This window comes from Lynx canadensis, chromosome F1, assembly GCF_007474595.2.
Source record: "Lynx canadensis isolate LIC74 chromosome F1, mLynCan4.pri.v2, whole genome shotgun sequence".
NCBI classification, from domain to species: domain Eukaryota; kingdom Metazoa; phylum Chordata; class Mammalia; order Carnivora; family Felidae; genus Lynx; species Lynx canadensis.
Genome location: NC_044319.2, coordinates 36,408,332 through 36,423,224, shown reverse-complemented (window position 1 = coordinate 36,423,224; position 14,893 = coordinate 36,408,332). Strand labels below are relative to the sequence as shown.

Here is a 14,893-nt window from a genome sequence, read left to right as displayed (position 1 = left end):
ATAACTTCAATTTCTCTCCCCTCTTTTTGTCTAATAATGGTGGAAACTATTCAACAAATGAGTAGGAAATTACATATGAAAATGAGGCTTCCAAAAATAAAATTAAATGGTAGGTGATCCTGGAGGACCTGTAACAAATAACCTTACATGGCAGAAATGAACGATACCCAACCGGCTTCATCTCAAAACAAGTAGACACATGTTGTAATTGCTAAAAATCTGCAGAAAAGTGGCTCACGAGCAGTTTACTGTAAAATAATTAAAGCTTATTTATGTCAAGAGGCCTTGGGAAAAAAAGAGAGCATAAACCAATTTGCATTAGCACGTTACTATCGGCCCCTGCTTTCGTTTCAATTAACAGACCAGCAGGTGCTCTCTGCAGTTAAAAAGATAAGCTATCAGGGAGGAGGATGAGTTTTTGGCTGACCTGCAGACACTGTGGTTTGCCTGCTGATTGGGTTCGTACCTCGCTGTACCAATTTCTGAGGTGTTAATTTAACTGTTCCTCTCTGTCATGCAGGTCTCGGCCCTGAAAAATAAACTGAAGAAGCAGTCTACAGCTACAGGGGATGGAGTAGCTAGGGCCTTTCTTAGGGCACAGGCTGCTTTGTTTGGATCCTACAGAGATGCACTGAGATACAAACCTGTAAGCGTTTTATTTCATCACTATTTTCATTTGCTTTTTTTATGTTTCTTCGGAGTGGGGCAGGAAAAAGAAACATTTTAATATCACACATGAAAAACGCATCATAAAGGTCTTTTAAAATCCAGAATGATGTGCTTTAAGACATTATGTTCTGTCTCCAATTCCTTGACTTTTTGGTTTTAGTTCTTTTAGTAACCTTTAGTTACTATTTCCCACGTTTTGCATATTATCTTATGTATTGTTTTAAAATTGGAATACTTAACCTCTTAATGAATTGTGTTCATGCGTTTCAATGGAACTACCTGATGTGAGGATTAAGAAATTAACCAGGCAGTTGGGTTTTATAGATCAATGCATGTAGAGGTGACAGTACAACGTGCAAGTTTAAAAATATTAGAACTTGCAAATTTTGCACTATTCGGAAATTTATTGTCTTCCTATTCCATAACACTTTTCTAAGTGGGCTTATCTGTTTAACATGTGCTAGCTCATTCTGCCATTTCTTTTCTCGTTTTAATACCCTAAAAATGATTACTATGTAGAATTGTAGCCAGCCAAGGTTTCAGGTGGTCCAAAAGGTATAAATCAAAATATATTTGTTTCTCTTTCTGAATTACTGGTTAAATATGTGAGTCTGATTTTATGAAAATAATTACACTGCCCTTCCACGACCAGATAAATAAGTTGTAATGGATAAAAAACGTTGAGTTAGTAATAAGTAGTGGACTTGCTATCTAATAGGAATTCGACCGTTAATTAAGTTGTGTAACCTTGACCCATTTCCTTGGTCTCTATAGACTTTGATCTTCTTATTTGGAAAATGAGAATTCTTGTACTTTCCCTGCCTACTTTTCAGAATTGGTGTGCAAACCCTGTTGTAAACTGTGAAACTAAACACATGTGAATGAGTTATATCCCTTCTAATTGTACCTATATCTAATTTGCATGCTAATGTGTATATTTTTTAAAGCATTGTATAAGTCCTAGCACTGAATATGGTATACATGTGGGGGAATCACATGAGGGAGACTTCAAAAATTATTGACAGTTACATGGTCTCATTCTTTAAAAGATTGTACACCCATCATCTGTACTAATAAAAGTTTAAAATCATCTGGTTGTCAAATTTTTTAAAACAGGTTGATTTCGAGTTTACGGTACCAACAGGGATATTTAAGTATTACTTTGCTTAAATTTTGCCACCTTTAAATAATTATTAATCTTTGTATGTTACATTTTTCTTTTCCTTTTTAAGTTCGTGAAGGACTTCAGATTTGAGGAAAGCAAATTGAAGAGAAAATTTTCTTAAATGATTTAAATTATCAATTGAGCAGACAGGGGTACAAGATTTCAATAATGACTTTTCTTTTTTAAATCTTTAAAGCCAGATTCCCAGTATCTGTGGGAAAATATATAATTTCATCATAGAACATCTTTCCTGTTTATTGATCACATCTAATTATAAATTTGTTAAATTATCTACCTTTTTCCTTTTTATATTTGATGTTTTCTTTCTTTTTTAGTGCTAATTCTTTCTGGGAGTCAAAGGACAGTATTTTCCTTCTGTGTGTTTTTACATTTCTTTTGACTCCATCTTGAATGAAAGCATAATTTTTAAAGTATACTGAATATATTTAGACAGTGTTTTTTATTTTCAATAGAAATAGTTATTAAGGCAAATGACTTCTTTCTTTGTTGTGTATAAAATATTTTTGTTGCTGTTTAGGCATTGTCTTTACAAATGCCCTATATTCTAAGTTATTAAACGTACATTTACTTTTTATTTTGTGAACTCTTTTGGACATTTATATAATAGGTGTATGTCTTTTATATATTTTCTGATATATGTAAAAAAAAAAGGGCCAAGTTCAGAAGTTACAATTATTTCATGGTTTTGTCTCTATTTAGAAGTATAGTTCAATACTACCCTCTAGCTAGTAGAGCACAACTGGAAAAATTTACTAAGTAACCTTAAATGGATATGAATTCTTTAACCAGGTACTACTTTTTAAAATGTCATGATTTTTTATACACATATAAAAGCAAACCATTATTATTGTTATTCCCCTTATGTTGACAAAATTAAACCTATAGATTAGACCTAGGAGTGTCATTCAGGGCCTTCACAATGGGCAAGTAGTCTGTGTCTGTCTTTACTTTTTTCCTAAACTTCGACCTCAATTCAGAGAATTCTGCCTGTGGCTCCAAATGTCCCAAGCTTCTCTGGCTTCCAAACTGTTATTTATAATGTTCTTTTTTCCTGGTAGTGCTTTTATCTTTCTTGCTTTTTTTTTTAAATTTTTTTTTTTTTTCAAACGTTTATTTATTTTTGGGACAGAGAGAGACAGAGCATGAATGGGGGAGGGGCAGAGAGACAGGGAGACACAGAACCGGAAACAGGCTCCAGGCTCTGAGCCATCAGCCCAGAGCCCGACGCGGGGCTCGAACTCACGGACCGCGAGATCGTGACCTGGCTGAAGTCGGACGCTTAACCGACTGCGCCACCCAGGCGCCCCTATCTTTCTTGCTTTTAATGGCCATCTAGTTCCTTCCTGATCCCTTGAAGCTATAGTTTCTACCGCCCCTTTTTTCTGTGAATTGATTACACTTATTTTCTTTAATACATTTCTTCTCCCTCTTTTATATGTTACTTATTATAATTCTTTTGTTATTTTTACTGAGATTCATAATTTATTAGTTGGTATTAAAATGATAATTGACCTTTAAGTACCCGTTGGGTACCAGGCATTAATAGACCTTTTAGATAGGCTATTTATTTAATCTTGATTAAGCCTTCAAATATTACCCTTTTCATTTAAAAATTTTTTTAACATTCACTTCTGAGAGAGACAGAGTGTGAGTCAGGGAAGGGCAGAGAGAGAAGGAGACACAGAATCTGAAGCAGGCTCCAGGCTCTGAGCTGTCAGCACAGAACCCAATGGAGGGCTCCAACCCACGAACCATGAGATCGTGACCTAAGCTGAAGTTGGCGGCTTAACCAACTGAGCCACCCAGGCGCCCCGTAACCTTTTCATTTTAAAGATGAGGAAAATGATATTCATGGAGTGTAAATAACCTCACTAAGGCTCTCCAGCTAATACATAGTGGGGCCTACATTTGAATCTATTCTTTTCACAGTCCTTCTCTTGCTTCAGTGTGACAGGTTTCTGCTCTCTGGCCTCCATTCTTGTATCATACTCTCCTTGAGATCAATTTCCTGAACTTAACATTTCTTCTAAATGCAGGTACATGGAAAGGCATTCAGTACATACTTAAAGAGAGACAGAACAAACGAGACAGTCTTAGGACTTTCCTGAAAAGGAGCACATGCCCATAGGCATACCATGGTGTGTATATAAATTGGGGGAATAATTTGTTATTTGTGCTACATATTCCCATTTGTGATTTTATCAACCTAAAGTAACTGCCCCTTCCTCCTCCCTCCAGTCTTCTGCAGCCTGGCTGGGGAACCAGTTAGGGGAAGCCCCCAGGATGATTTAAATGTCCATTTTCAAATGCAAATACCTGAATACATTCGCTACATGCCGCCAAAGAGGAACTCATATTTATGAATTACACTTAGAATGTCTGAGTGACAGTTCTAAATATGTTGTTACTTTTCTCATAGTTCCTTCTTATTTATACCTTCTAAATGACACCCTAGCACAATTGACAAATAAATTGTGCCGGCTCTTATTACAGAGAGAAATATGCAACTCTGTAAAGTTGTTGGAAAGTGATTTAAATAAACAATGGCTATTTTGCTTTCTTTGGATTTTAACCAGTAAGTTAGCTACTTTTTAAGATTTAAAAAACATGAGATCAAAGTAATGTGCTGAATAAGTTGAAGAAAAGTGATAACACACTTTTATAATTCTTCTTGGGTTGTTTAGAGGATAAAATGAGTTCATAAATGTAGGTTACCTAGAACAGTGTCTCACATAAAATCAGTGCTATTATTACTAAAAATGACATTTTAGAAGTAGTAAATTTGGGGAGGAAAATCCCTTTAACAAAACTAAAATAAAGTACCCTCCTCTGATTCCCCAAAAGAAAAACACTGTTATAAACATCAGAATGCTTTTAAGAGATTGAATTAAATAACTAATAAAGGGTCATCAGTTGTACCTGTTTTATTTGTGTCACAGGCTATTAAAAATAAAAGGTTAAGTTTTGACCAACAGCTAATGCTAAGGAAATGTTTGCCTGAGTTAAAATATTGCTTAATACATTCAAAGGCATATACTTGATTATCCTGTCCAAGAGCATAGAAGTAACACTCAGATCTAGTCCTTTGAATAGTTAGGGCGCTGTCCTTTGTTTCAATCACTCAAGCTTTTCTGGGCAGCTGTGAACCTTGCTAATGGATAAAAAGTAAATTCCTTTTAAAATAAAGATTGGTTAGTAATCTGGCCCTCTGTTTGGCAAGTTGAAAGATTTGTCCTTCAGACATTTTTTGGATTATATTCCTTTAAACATTATCAGCAAATACGTTATATTTTGTGATTAAACTTTAACAATTTAAGCACAGGATTGGCATCCATAATTTAAGTGGCCATTCACTAAATCTTTGCCTTCCAGTTTCCATTTAACACATTTGTAACTGTCAACTTGTTAGAGATTTAAAAATCTGAGTTGAAAAGTACACTTGCTCACCCCCCTTGGTTTTATGGTTACTAAAACATTTTAGACCTCCATTCGTCTCATTACCCAAGTTTGAGTCTGGACCTTTGGCTTTAAAGATGGTTGCAACCAAATAAATATTTGTTGTATATTTGGCTTTCTGATAGAATATGGTTGCTTTTATGATACTTTCTTTCTGTTCTATTATTATTATTATTATTATTATTATTAACAGAGAAGGTGTTTTGCTTATCTGCTTTAGCAAAACGATAAAAATTCTGTACCACCACTATGGGATGGGTAGAGCTAGGGACTCTGATAGTAAGGGTTCATTTTTATATCCCTGATAATGTGTTTCATGAGAATAGAGAGTGTTTTTCTTTAAATAGTGGGAAAGAAAATATATATTGTTCATAGCATGTATAAAATTAATACGTAGCTCTATTAATCTTTTTTAGTGTTCAAATTTAACTAGAGTGCTAGAAACAACTGTATCTGATTTAGAAAAATGAATTTCTTTTCCCATCTTAACTTGCTGAATCAAAGGCAAATGGAACATTGATAGCTATTTTTATTCTAGACAGATCTAATAACTTTAGGGCAAGCTCATATGTACTCATATGTACAGAAAGAAGCTTTAGCTGTAAATAATGATTACAGTTTATGATTTAAATATAAGGATTTTTTTTCACCAATAATTTTCAGTAATAGAAAAAGTATTGTTTTCCTGGTTAAAAAACTCTGAGAGTAGACTGTGGTCCCTTACATAATAATAACATTGGGACACTTGGAAGAAGAATGTTGTATCACCTGAAAAATCTTTTAAAATTATTTTCTGTCAGAACCTGAATATATTTGACTATTACCTTGGAAAACTGGTAACAGAGTGTTTAAGAGTTTTAAAATTTTAAATAAACTATCGTTATGCAGACATTTTTGCTTGTTTATATTTGTTATATAACAGTGACTTTACATATTAAGCCCAAGTGTATTAGGGAACTGAATAAGCATTATGTGGATGCTTTGATTATATTTCATATCTTTACACAGTATCATTCTTTCTGACACCTTTATTCCTTTCAATATGAATTGTTACCAAGTTTTATATATATATATATATATATGTGTATATATATATATATATATATATATATATATATATCTGCAAAACATAAACAGAGATCTAGTCTATGTTTTAAGTATTTTCTTGTTCTTGCCAAGTTTCCTACTCCAGAAGACAACATAGAACTGGAAAGATGCCCATCCTGAAAAACACACTAAGCAAAAATATTGTATTAATTCAGTGATGATAATCCCTTTGAAACTGAACATACAGTAGGGTAGGAAAAACAGCCCCATCTCTTCCATATCTTATCTGTGCCTTAATTATCCTGTAAAAATACTTCAGATATTAGCTAGTGGATATTTACTGAACACTCAAAGTGCAAAGTACTAAGTTGAGTATTATAATAGGGAATGTAGAAATGTATAAGGATATAGTCCCAGACCTCAAAAATACACAAATAAAATGTATAAAAATAATCTTTAATTCAACTTAGAAAATCAGTGCTAAAAGAAAGATACATGTTTTTAAGGCTCTGGGTTTCAGAGGAGGGAGAATTTACTTCTTTATGTTGAAGATGGAATCTAAGACTTGGCAAGGAGGGGCGCCTGGGTGGCTTGGTCGGTTAAGCGTCCGACTTCGGCTCAGGTCATGATCTCGCGGTCCGGGAGTTCGAGCCCCGCGTCGGGCTCTGGGCTGACAGCTCAGAGCCTGGAGCCTGTTTCAAATTCTGTGTCTCCCTCTCTCTCTGCCCCTCCCCTGTTCATGCTCTGTCTCTCTCTGTCTCAAAAATAAATAAACATTAAAAAAAAATAAAATGGTTAAGACTTGGCAAGGTAAATCATGTGTTCCATAAGGGCCAGATTTATGGCACTGGAGGGCATTTCTTCCGCCATTTCTTAATCCATTTTTCTGCCACAACTAATTGATGGGTCTTATTTAAATACCATCAGGTACAAACAACATGTAGCTTCTAGCACACTGGTTTTAATGGTACCTCTTCCCATTATACAAGGGACTGAATGTGACGTTTGTTATTTTGTGGACAATTTGAACTTGACTCTGCTCTGATTTATATGTTTTAACAGGTAAATCAAGTATGAACTTTGGTATTTTTACTATTTATTAATAACAAACTATCTAGCAAACCTCATCATAGAATGCTGAGTATGTTGTTGATTCATTCTTAGTCTATATTTGTTGACTGACATAGTACTTTAATGGTAAATAATGTTGGTGGTTCCTTTCTGGAAAGTCTGGTTCTCCTCTCTGTAATAAGAACTTCACTGCCAGCCTAGTATTGAATGGTAGTTTTTCTTTACCTCTTTTCATGCTCCTTTGTGTGACATTTTATCGAAATGATTTCAATTTTGGTTCCTTCCTGTTGCCTCATCACTGTTCCATGAAGCAAAAGATTCAGTTGCTTTAGCATCACATCAGATTTTTTCCATGGATAGTTTTTCATTTCCCCATTTATATGTTTCTACACAATTAATTCTGTGTCTCCACAGAGCTATATACTTCCTTACTTTTTCTGTCAATGAACAATATAACGTTTAAAAAATAAATTGGATTATAGGTAGGTATTTTTCAGTTATATCAATCTTTTTCCCTAAGTAGAGTGATCAGCTTAATTTTAATGCTTAGTTCTGTGCAGATAATTCCTAAATATACATTAAACAACAAGTTTTCCAAACCTGAGTCTCTAGCTATGTGTTACCCTACGTCCATGCATCTTCAGAAACCTTACTTGCTGCCTTTACCATGCCTTAATGGACTTTACTGGTGCCCTGACCAGTCCCCTCTACTGGCTGGCACCCTTTTCAGAGAAAAATTGCCCTTGGCTAAGTAGGAAGTGCCTCCTTAGGCACCTCCATTCTTCCCCCCCCCCCCCCCCCCCCGCAGGGAAGGCCTCATTGGCTTGACTGGCTGATAAAGGGTTTATACTGCCCTTGCTTCAAGATGGGAATAACTCTGCCAGTACATTTAGTGTTTTCCATAGGTTTAGGCTGAGGCTGATTTTCAACGTTTATTTATTTTTGGGACAGAGAGAGACAGAGCATGAACGGGGGAGGGGCAGAGAGAGAGGGAGACACAGAATTGGAAACAGGCTCCAGGCTCTGAGCCATCAGCCCAGAGCCCGACGCGGGGCTCGAACTCATGGACTGCGAGATCGTGACCTGGCTGAAGTCGGACGCTTAACTGACTGTGCCACCCAGGCGCCCCTGAGGCTGATTTTCAACTGAAAACACATTGTTGCTTGGCTTTTTTCTTCTGCCCTATTTTGTTTCCCATATTTCCTAGTTCCTGAGAGTTCTCCATCAACAAGTCATTTAAACAAGAATCCTTGTCTCAGGCTCATCTTGGAATCTGACCAAAAACATGTGCAAGAATTGATTTTATCACCTTCTTAAATCTGTTTTTTTTTTTTTTTCTGTAATTCTCTTCTTTAGTAAATGGTATCATCTTTTGATCCTCAAGCTTGAAATCTGGAAGTCATCTTTGACCCCTCCTTGTCCTGTTTCTGTATATTAGTGGTTCTTAAACCCTTTGTTGCTGAATGTCTTCATACTCTAAAAAAATTATCAAGAGCTTTAAAGAACTTTTGTTTCTGTGGGGTATATTTTTTACTATTATCATATTAGAAATTAAAACTGAAAATATTTTTTTTTTTAAAAGTTGAATTTTTTTTTTCAACGTTTTTTATTTATTTTTGGGACAGAGAGAGACAGAGCATGAACAGGGGAGGGGCAGAGAGAGAGGGAGACACAGAATCGGAAACAGGCTCCAGGCTCTGAGCCATCAGCCCAGAGCCCGACGCGGGGCTCGAACTCACGGACCGCGAGATCGTGACCTGGCTGAAGTCGGACGCTTAACCGACTGCGCCACCCAGGCGCCCCAAAACTGAAAATATTTTAAATATTATTTAAAAATAATACAATACTATAGATAAACATAAAACATATTTTTATGAGAAATAATTGTTTCTAAACAAAAAAACAATAGAAGAATGCCTTGTTGTACAGTTTTTCAAAAGTACGGGGCTTAAGGGAAGTTAGCTGGATTCTCTTATTTGGTTCTGCTTTTGCTCTGTTGCAATATCACCAGTCGTGTAACCTCTGATCAACTCCATTGGATCCCATGAGAAAATAAAAGTGGAAGGGGCAAATAATGTTTCAGCATTGTTACAAAAATAGTTTTGATGTTGCAGAACCCGTGAAAGGTCTGAATCCCTGGACCATTCTTTGAGAACCACTGCTGTATATCAGTTGATATACAGCCCAGTTGATTTTGCGATGAAATTGTACTTTTACAGATTGCATGATATGGAATAAATAAAACATTCCACATAGTCTTGATTGCCCATAACTGGGATAATTTGAAAGCATAGACTGAGTCTGAATCCAGCTCCTACCACTTACATGCTGTGTGATCTTGAGCAAGTTGCTTAACCGTTCCCCATATTTTAGTTTACTCGTATATGAAGTAAGACAACAGTAAATTTGAGGTTTATGTGAGTTAATATGTATGAAGTGCTTACAACAGTACCTGGCCCATAATAAGCATTACGTAAACATTAGCTATTATTATTACTCTTGGTAATAGTAAATAAGTCTCCTATACGTGTTAGCTAATGGTTGTCATCACTTTTCCTTTCTGCTGCCTTGTTTGTCTTTTCTTGGCTGATTTATATCACACTGTTAATTGGTCTGCCTGTTTCCATTATTTCCTCTTGCCTATTAACTTTATTTTTTAAAACATACAGTCTTGTCACTTTATTGAGTAGATACTTTTGTGAGCTTCTTGATGTCTTTAAGAAAATAGCTTCAGAATATATCATAGACCTTTTTCAATATGGCTTAATCTACCTTTTATTTCTGTCTGGTACTTTGTGTAGTTCATATCCATTAGCCACTATGCCTCAACCAGTCATTTATTATCATCATCTGGTACTGTCTCTAATTCACACCCATCCCAAACACACTACCCCTTTTTGTCCGCCTCTCTCAAGACTATATTTTGCATCTTTGTTTCATAAAGCGTCCATTAGTTTTCCAAACCAGCTCAGATTTCCTCTGGGAAGCCACAGGAACTTCTAAATTAAATCTCTTATACTTCAGTAAACTGGGAATTAACTGGGCAAAACCAGACATAGTCACTCTACTTAGAACAAGAAAGGTTTTAAAAAAACACTCAATCCTAATCCTGATTTTTAATCAGATAAAAAATAAATCAGAAGATCCTAAGCAGAGTTCCTTATCATGCCACCACTCAACCTGACCTGGATTTAAAAGAACTCCTACTGGGGAGTTATTTATAATCTGTTTGATAGCATACATCCCAGTATGACAATAATTGAGACTCCTGTGTATTAATATTGCAAAAATTTAGAGCATTGTTAATCAAGACTTATTTTTCTTTCTCCTGAGAGAAAATTCTAATATGCATCAGGGCTTTTCTTCTTTGTTGTTATCAGAGATTCTTAGTGAACAGGCTGTGTTCATCATTTGAAGGTTAAGTTCAAAGCTTTTACCATGAGTGGTGTTATCAAAAATGGATGGACAGCACATCTGAACTTTCTCTTGAAAGATTGAAAGCAGTTGCTAGAAGATTAATAAGGACAGGGTTCTTCCCAAATAATTCACGTTGGCTAAAGACCATGTTATGCCCAATTCTTGAGAAAGCACAGGTAGACTTTGCTCACATCCATTTTCCCTTACCTTGAGATTCTCCATCCCCCTGCCCTCCATTCTTTCCAATCAAAAAAAATGCTTGATTGTAACATCGGAAGTCTAAACTGTTCAGTTAGAGATAGAATTTTATTTTTAAATTGACAAGTATTTCAATTGAAGATAGACCTTTGTATTTGAATTGAAGACTGTTCTGCAGTGTTAATGACAACTTTTGGACGCATTGTAGATACTAATAAAATATAGCTCACATGTTTGGGGGGGAATCTGTGCAATAAAAACTAACGTTATCAATAGTACTGATCACTTTGTAATAATAGTGCTGTAGTTAGCATTGCCATTAAGAAATGATTTGATTTTTTGTAATTTGTATTTACTTTTGAAAAGAAAATAAGTCCTATGGAGCAAGGTTTAGCTCGCTTGCTATTTTGTTTATTGACTTATAGAAACATTTATTTGGCTCCCAGTGTAACTAGATACGATACTGATACCAGGGAAGCAAAAACAATAGACCTTTATCTTTAACAGGATTGCCTGTTTGTTGTTTTCCCCCCTCTGTTAGATTCTAAGTGGTGAGTTCTGTGATAGTGGCAAAAACAGTGATTTTTGATTATCCAAAGTATATTTATATAAGTTAATCAAGTTTTTAAAATATGTAATTTAAAATCTTCCCGTAGCACTTAAGACTGGCAGTAGTCAGTATCAAAATGCATAATTGCAGTTTTATTATGAGGTGTTGGCTGGCAACTGATGGTGGATGACAACAATTAATAGAGTATTAAATTGCCTTCTTTAATAATTTGTTTGAATTTTATATATTTTCTTCTGTAGCAGTGCTGTGTCAGAAGACTTTTTGTGATCGGTGTTCTGTATTTGTGCTACCTAAGAGGATCCACAGAACACTTGTGACAGTTGAACATTTCAGATGTGGCTAGTGTGATTGAGGAACTGAATTTTTAGTTTTGCTTAATTTTAGTAATTTAAATTTAAATAGCTACATGTGACTAGTGGCTAGTGTATTGAACAGTGCCAATCTATAGTGTCATTAGTTTCCATCAGACAGTGGTAACAGTTGAATTACTGTTAGATTATTAGTTTCATTATTTTGTTCATACAGGAGCCAATTTTCAGAATTTTACTTACAGATACCTATAATCAAGGCATTGAGTTGTCCTTAAAGTTAAATTATAATTAATCTTTTTTCCAAGGTCTGTTAGAAGGTGAACAGGCTCACTTTTTTCCCCCCTTTTAATTGCAACATAGAGATTGCTACAGGATTCATTATAATGAGTGGATCATTGTATTAACATTGATAATGGGTTATCTCTGTTTTCATTTGGGTCATATAATTTAGCCACTTATCTTCACATGTATTGAACTGGCAAGAAGACCGTTCAGGCTACTGAGGAAGTAGCAGGTGGTAGGGATCAGCCATTAAGTGACAGTTTTCGAGGTCATGCATGGGAATAGATGGAATGAGTGGAATCTGTATTGAGAATTTAAGTTCTTGATAATTTGGAGGAGGAGCAGCTGATGGAGCATAAGCTACCACAAGACACTTGCAAAGTTACGATTACTTAAAAAAATAGGGTAAATTGAGGCAGGTACAAAGTGAGACTTATTCTAGAAAGTATTCAATCAGAATTGTGTTTGTAATCACGAAGAGAATGTTACTGTAAGAACTTGTGATTAATTTAAAAAGAAATTAATGATCAAATATAAATGGCAAAAATCATGCAGTAATTTTTATAGCAAGAGTGTTTTCTTTTTCTCTTTTTTTCCATGTTTATTTATTTTAGAGACTGAGAGAGAGAGAGAGAGAGAGAGAGAGAGAGAGAGAGAGAGACCGAGACCATGAGTTGGGGAGGGGCAGAGAGAGAGAGGGAGACACAGAATCTGAAACAGACTCCAGGCTCTAAGCTGTCAGCACACAGCCTCATGCGGGGCTCGAACTCAAGAACTGTGAGATCATGACCTGAGCCAAAATTGGACGCTTAACTGACTGAGCCACCGAGGCCCCCCGAAGGTGTTTTCTAATAATAAAATTGCAATTGCATACTCTTTTCAGCTACACATGCTATTTTTAATACTCATAATTCAATCTAATAATATTAAACCTTTGTTTTTAGGTGATTCATTCTTACTCTGAGGAAGTGAAACTGAGCAATTTTAAGACCCCAGGGATCCTTGATTAGGAAGCTCTTGTAGAAGCTTATCAGTAGAGGAATATTTTTATGAGGCTGAAATTCAGCTATTATGTCTAAGGGTCTGTTTGACTCCCTTTAGACTTTCAGCACCTTGAGGTTGATTCTGTGTCTTACATTTCCTCTGTGACTCTCCATGTACCTCTTTAGAGAGACTGGTTCTCTCTGCTGACTTTCTTTTGACACCAAAAAATCTTTATTTCTTTGTAGGGGGAGCCCATCACTTTCTGTGAGGAGAGTTTTGTAAAGCATCGTTCAAGTCTGATGAAACAGTTCTTGGAAACTGCAGTTAACCTCCAACTTTTCAAGCAGGTAAGAGTGGGCCTCCATATTTCCTTCTGTAACAGAAGATTACAGAAATGTAACAAATGCATGGCACGTTTTTATCACTTTTATCAAAAGTTTGTCAAAACTTTGAATAATATGAATAATACTGTTCTAGAATTACAAGAAATTTTTCTTTCTTTTGTTAACTCTACAGTTACCTATGGCATGGCACTCTAGAAAATTAAGTAATAGTAACTTTGTTATTAAAAAAAATCTCATCTAAAGTACTGATCTGATGGTCTGTGAAAGAGTATTCATTCACAGTTACAAAACCAGCATGACTAGTTTCATGTGAGCATCTAGGAGTTGGTTTGGTATGGTACATTGATGATGGTAAGCAAACTATTTTTTGTAGGACAGTCCTTATGTAACTCAGCTTAGAAAAACAGACTTCATAATTATAAATTCAAAAATTCAGAAAAAAAGGTCATCATCATACTATGTATCCCGATTTTTGGCTCAGAAAGTGTAGTCACAATTTCAAAAAGCAGTAGCTTAACATCAGAATTGAGAATGTTTAGATGTACTCATTCTTTCATTCCTGTGTGTGATCATAGCAAGTCTCTCAATTGAGGCTCCTCTCAATTTCTGTTTACATAATTTAAATTAAGTTCTAAACACTTTATTTTCTTATTCCACATGATAATTTAAATGTAAAGGTACCTGTGTGAATTCATCGTTTAATGAAGACCAATAAAGTGCCATAAACTGCTCAGGACCAGGATACAAGCATGAGTAAAAATTCAATAGCTGAAACTGAAAATCTAATAGAATCCTTTGGACTGTTAAGAGAAAAGATCCCATGTAATTTGAGATAAGCTTTAAATTAAATAAGTGATTTAATTTAATGGTGATAAAACCAATACTATTATCCATATTCTGAGGAAGTTTTAAAAAATAATTAGAAAATACCCCGGGGGGGCGGGGGCGGGGGCTATAACTATCTTCTCATATGTGAAGGTTTACCTTAAAGAAAGGGTTACGTTTACCCAATACCTAGAAGAGGCAGAAGCAGCTTTGATAGCTTTTAGGATCAAAGATGTCTTACGAATTTCTGAAGATGGAGTGGGTTACTTTTGGTGCTCTGTCACTAGAGGGTTCCAATATAGATTGAATTACTTCCCAAAGTTGTAGAAGGATCAAGTGATGGTCTTTCTAAATGCTGAAGTGTACAGCACAATGCTGTCCTAAACCAGTCATCCAGTGCGTGTTTGTGGAGTTAAATAGTGATACCCTTTTTGTAGTTTTATCTGTCAAGGAGAGATAGTACTACTTCCCATTGTCAACTCTGAATTGTGAAGATCAATTCATATGGGGGTCAAGAATTGAACTACCGGGT

General features: G+C 35.5%; 1 protein-coding gene across 2 annotated transcripts in view; it reads left to right on the top strand.

Annotated features, from left to right (window-relative positions):
- Window positions 1–14,893, top strand: part of DENND1B (DENN domain containing 1B) — a 267,622-nt gene that overhangs the window by 187,398 nt on the left and 65,331 nt on the right. For both annotated transcript variants that reach the window (XM_030301760.1, XM_032591871.1), the window contains 2 exons: window positions 521–646; window positions 13,438–13,539. In XM_030301760.1, the coding sequence (XP_030157620.1) occupies window positions 521–646; window positions 13,438–13,539 (228 nt within the window). The remainder of the gene's footprint in view (window positions 1–520; window positions 647–13,437; window positions 13,540–14,893) is intronic.